Here is a 5,000-nt window from a genome sequence, read left to right as displayed (position 1 = left end):
GAGAATAAGGGAGAAAGAGACAGAATGACAAAGAGATTGAGAGAGAGGGAGAGATTCTTTTGTTTTGCTTTGGTTTATTGTTTTCTTTTTTTTTAACAAAACAATTCCTCATGGTAATCTTTGAAAGTATCTAATTATACAATAATAGACACACACACACACACATACCACACACACACACTAAAAAACACATGGACAATGTTCTGTTATATTTCATGATTTCCAAGTGCACTAAAGATGATCTATGCTGCAATAATGTCCATCGCCTCTAGGGAGCAGCTTGGCAACAACAAGTGCTAGAGAACCACATTCAAAGCAAACCCAAGCAACTGAATCTCTCTAGCCCTCAGTCCCTAACTGTGTGTGTGTGTGTTTGTGCGGTGTGTGTGTGTGTGTGTGTGTGGGAACACACACGTGCAACATCTTCTTTACCTTACTTGGCCCACTGAGCAAGACTATTCTTATCTCTGTCTGCCCACACTGTTGACCAACTCACTCACTCACTCACTCTATGTGTGTATGCGTGTAGTTATGTCTGTGTGTGTGTGTGTGTGTGTGTGCCTGTGTGCATGTGTTTGAGTGGCTAAGACCGAGGAATGGTAATCCTAATGTTCAATGACAATTAACTCCTCTTAGCCTGGCGTTGTGCTCTGGACTCAAACTGAATAGACTGAGCGTGCAGCTGAACAGATTGATGCAGCCTGAGAGCTATTACACATGAGTCAGGCTACGCTTGTCTGTCTGTGGAGCAGAGTAACACACAACAAACCGATCTCAGCAGACATTGTTAGACAAGAGTTGCACAGGAGAGAATGTGCGTGTGTGTTTGAAGTTTTAAGCATACTTGTGTTGGTGAGAGAGAGAAATGTGCGTGTGTGTGTGCACAGCTTGTTTGTTTGTGTGTGTATGTCTGGGTATAATTGTGTAAGACTATGTGTGTGTGTGTGTGTGTGTTTTGTGTGTGTGTGTGTGTGCATGTGTAAGTGTTTTTGTGTGTGTGCATGTGTGCGTGTGTGTGTGTGCATACAGCTTGTTTGTTTGTGTGTGTATGCCTGGGTATAATTGTGTGTGTGTGTGTGTGTGTGTGTGTGTGTGTGTGTGTTTGTTTGTGTGTGCGTGTGTGTGCATGTGTGTGTGTGCAGAAAGTCGGATCTCACCTCCTCTGCCCTCACTGTCGGCTGGCTTGACCTGGATGGGTCGGTTCATCTGAAAGAAAGAGAGAGAGGTAAACTCACATTACACATCTGAACCACTGAACACACTCAGCACAACATCACACAACACTAAAAGCAGAATAATGCACAACTGCACACATTATCTCAATTGTTCTTAGCCCAACAGGGCCACTGGCGTGATCACATAACACGGGTGTGTGTGTGTGTGTGTGTGTGTGTGTGTGTGTGTGTGTGTATTTAACATTTCTAAATATTCAACAGCAGTTTAACTGAACTGCTACATGGACTAATCCCCCCTCACGCACACGCACAGACTGTTTTACTGTTCATCTTGTTCAAACATCAATCTGTTCCTTGTGATGATTTCTATCCTTAAATTCTTCTCTCTCTCTCATTCTCTGTATCCTTCTCTCCCTGGGTCATTCACGTTCACTCTTTCTCTCTCTCTGCAATTCTCTCTCTCCCTGTGTTTACTCTCTCTTTCTCTCATTCTCTCTCTAGCCCCCCTCTTTTGGCCTTGTTCACTAATACTGCCATACACACTTACACTCAAATATAAGCACACTTGTATTTAGAGCTTTTCTCTCTCTCTCACACACACACCCACGGACACATAAAAGAGAGGCTGATCACCACACACACACACACACACACACACACACACACACACACACACACACACACACACACACACACAGACAAACAGACAGACAGACAGATAGACACACACACACACACACACACACACGGACGCACACACACACACACACACATACACGGACGCACACACACACTTGCCACCCGGTGCCCTGACACACACCCGCTGGCAGGGGGTTTGCAGAGTGATGAGATTAAGAATGCCTGGCAGATGATCTGGATTACAGGAACACACAAGATTAAAGCCAAAGGCAGGAGTGTGTGAGAGACACCCGCTCTGCCAGAACACACACACACACACACAAAGAGAAATAGAGATGGGGAGAGAGAGGGAGAGAGAGGAAAGAGGAGAGGGTGGGAGGGAGAGAGAGAGGAGGGGGGTGAGAGAGAGTGTTACAGAGAAAGGTGAACAGAGATAACTCATGGAGTTTAAAGTAACTCTGTACAGGTCTGATGATTGAAACAGAGAACAAAGATGGGGAGAAAAAGAGAAAGTGGAGGAGTTAAAGAGGTGAACAGAGATAACTCATGGAGGGAGGTCTGAGAGAAACAGAAAGAGAGAGAGAGAGAGAGAGAGAAAGGAGAGAGAGAGAGAGAGGGGCAGAGGGAGGGAGGGAGGGGGAATGGATGGAGGCAGAGGGCTTTCAGGCGAAGGGAGAGGAGGGAGAGAGATAGAGTGAGAGAAAGAGACCAGAAACAGAGATAGAGAGAACATGGCGGGGAAAAGTATTGTGAGTGTGTGTGTGTGTGTGTGTGAGTGTAAAAGTGAGCGACTTTGTGTGTGTGTGTGTGTGTGTGCGTGTAGGTGTGTGTGTGCGTGTAAGGGTGTGTGTGTGTGTGTGTGTGTGTGTGTGTAACAGTGATTGAGTTTGTGTGTATGTGTGTGTGTGTGTGTGTGCGTGTGTGTGTGTGTGTGTGTGTGTGTGTGTGTGTGTTTGAAGAGGCACATAAAGCTTGCGCAAACAGACAGAATAGGCTACCACAGTAGGCTATGACGAAAATGGCTAGTGCAAGGAAACCAGAATCGTTTGTGTGAACTGATAGTGAACTGTCAACTGTAGTCAACTGTAAAACTAATAAACTTCACTTTTACAGTTTGTGAAGGGTGCAGTTCAGGCCTTTATTTGGTGAACACAGGTGCAAATAATCTCCTTTACTTTCTTTGGTTGTATAGTCCGCGATTCACATTAGTTATTGCTATCACCGCAAGTGCATAGGCTACTAAACGCTAGGCCTACCCAAGTTCTATGCTATTCAGTCAGCCACATTTATAATATTGCTATAATACCTTCGTTACTAACAATCGATACTTTTTGCCTGCATCAAATTGAGTAAGAAAATGAGTGTGTGTGTGTGTGAGAGAGAGAGAGAGAGAGAGAGAGAGAGAGACCAGGAAGCATCACAAGTTGAGACACCTGAAAGAAAACGCCTGAGAGAGATAAGAAGAAAGAGAGAGAGAAGATGAAAGAGAGAGAGAGAGAGATAAAAGGAAAGAGAGAGAGATAAGAAGAAAGAGAGAGAGAGAGAGAGCAAGAGAGGAGAGATGGGTAATAATGAAGGGATGTTAGAGGGAGGATGGAAAGGCAGGAGAGAGATAAGATGAGACGAGAGAAAGAGAAAGAGAAAGAGAAAGAGAAAGAGAGAGGTGCAAGCATGCAGCATCAGAGGAGAAAGAGAGAGGTGCAAGCATGCAGCATCAGAGGAGAAAGAGAGAGGTGCAAGCATGCAGCATCAGAGGAGAAAGGTTACGGAGTGTTTGATGAGGATCCTGACATGGGGGAGTGGGGAGGGGTGGGGTCTCAGAATGTGTCAATCACATGCTTTTCTGTACAGGACATTAATAAACCGGTTCATTACAACCCTACTAGAAAACAAACATGAACACACACACACAAACACACACACATACACACACACACACACACACACACACACACAGGTCAATGACTTTGATTGATCAGTTGTAATCTGTCACACTCTGACTGTATTGATTGTGCATGAGCTCATTACACAGGCAGAAACATGCACCATCACGCACACACACACCAACATGACACACTCCCACATTAATATACATGGGTAACGGTGTGCACCCACCCATCCACTCACACACCAACCTGACATACTCACACATCAATAAACATCAGTAACTGGGAGTGGGCCTCCTAAACACCAAACAATGAGACCCTCAACAGGGAACATCAACTGGTTGCATATTTTTCAAAACAAGCAAATGGTTGTTCTTTTTTATCTATCTTTTGTATTCTTATCTATAATATAATATAATATAATATAATATAATATAATATAATATAATAGCAGGTAAATAGTCCAGAGTCCAGAGGGCTTCATCTGAATGAGGTAGTAGTGTCTACTGAGGGCTGATACAGCTGCCTGTCTGCCTGCTCCAACTCCAGCTCCAACTCCAGCTTCAGTCACTTCCACTGATCCCAGGTCAGGTTGATTTATGTCCCTCTGGACTCTGGGCTCCTCTGGGCAGAGAGACGTCAGCTCTAGCTGACCTGAGATCAGTGGAACGGATTGAGGCTGGATCTGGAGTTATCGGCAGTGATCCAGCAAGGACCAGAACCAGGGGCAGATCCGTCTCAAGAACCAGCTTCTGTCTGTTCTGAACTTTGACCCTTGACCCCTGATCCCTTCACTAGGTACCTGTGTGACCCCTCCCCCTGCTCCCTCAACACCCATTTCACCCTCCATCCGTCATTTGCCTGTCGTCTGGACACCCAGAGCAAGCTGCTCACAGGGGGCTTATTGATGTATTTGGGTATCTAGTGATCTGGTGCTCCACGGATTTCAAACCACAGCCAGCTGCCAATAGACATCAAATCTACAACTATCAATAGACATCAGATCTACAACTATCAATATATATCAGATCGACAGCCATCAATAGCCACCAGATCAACAGAGAGAGAGGTGAGCAAGAAAGGAAAAAGAAAGGCAGACATGGAGAAAGAGAGAGAGAGAGAGAGAGAGAGAGAGATAGAGAGAGTAATAGGCTGAGGGGGGCAGGTGAGATTCCAAGGTTGCCACCCAACACAATGGCACTCCACACTGGTATGGCATCAGCAACCCTCATAGCATCCTCTTGCATCTCAGTTGTCATGGCGACACAGTGACACACTCTGCAAGTAAACAAGGATGAGT

General features: G+C 45.3%; 1 protein-coding gene across 5 annotated transcripts in view; it reads right to left on the bottom strand.

Annotated features, from left to right (window-relative positions):
* Window positions 1–5,000, bottom strand: part of celf3b (cugbp, Elav-like family member 3b) — a 39,791-nt gene that overhangs the window by 11,016 nt on the left and 23,775 nt on the right. For 4 of the 5 annotated variants that reach the window (XM_048261714.1, XM_048261716.1, XM_048261715.1 and 1 more), the window contains exon 4: window positions 1,158–1,206. In XM_048261714.1, the coding sequence (XP_048117671.1) occupies window positions 1,158–1,206 (49 nt within the window). Of the gene's footprint in view, window positions 1–1,157; window positions 1,207–1,995; window positions 2,015–5,000 lie in introns of those variants that run through there. The other variant, XM_048261717.1, reaches the window with a different exon arrangement.

The sequence above is a fragment of the Alosa alosa genome, chromosome 13 (genome assembly GCF_017589495.1).
Source record: "Alosa alosa isolate M-15738 ecotype Scorff River chromosome 13, AALO_Geno_1.1, whole genome shotgun sequence".
NCBI lineage: Eukaryota > Metazoa > Chordata > Actinopteri > Clupeiformes > Clupeidae > Alosa > Alosa alosa.
Note: the sequence above shows the minus strand (reverse complement) of the source record. Positions and strands in the feature narration are given on the sequence as shown.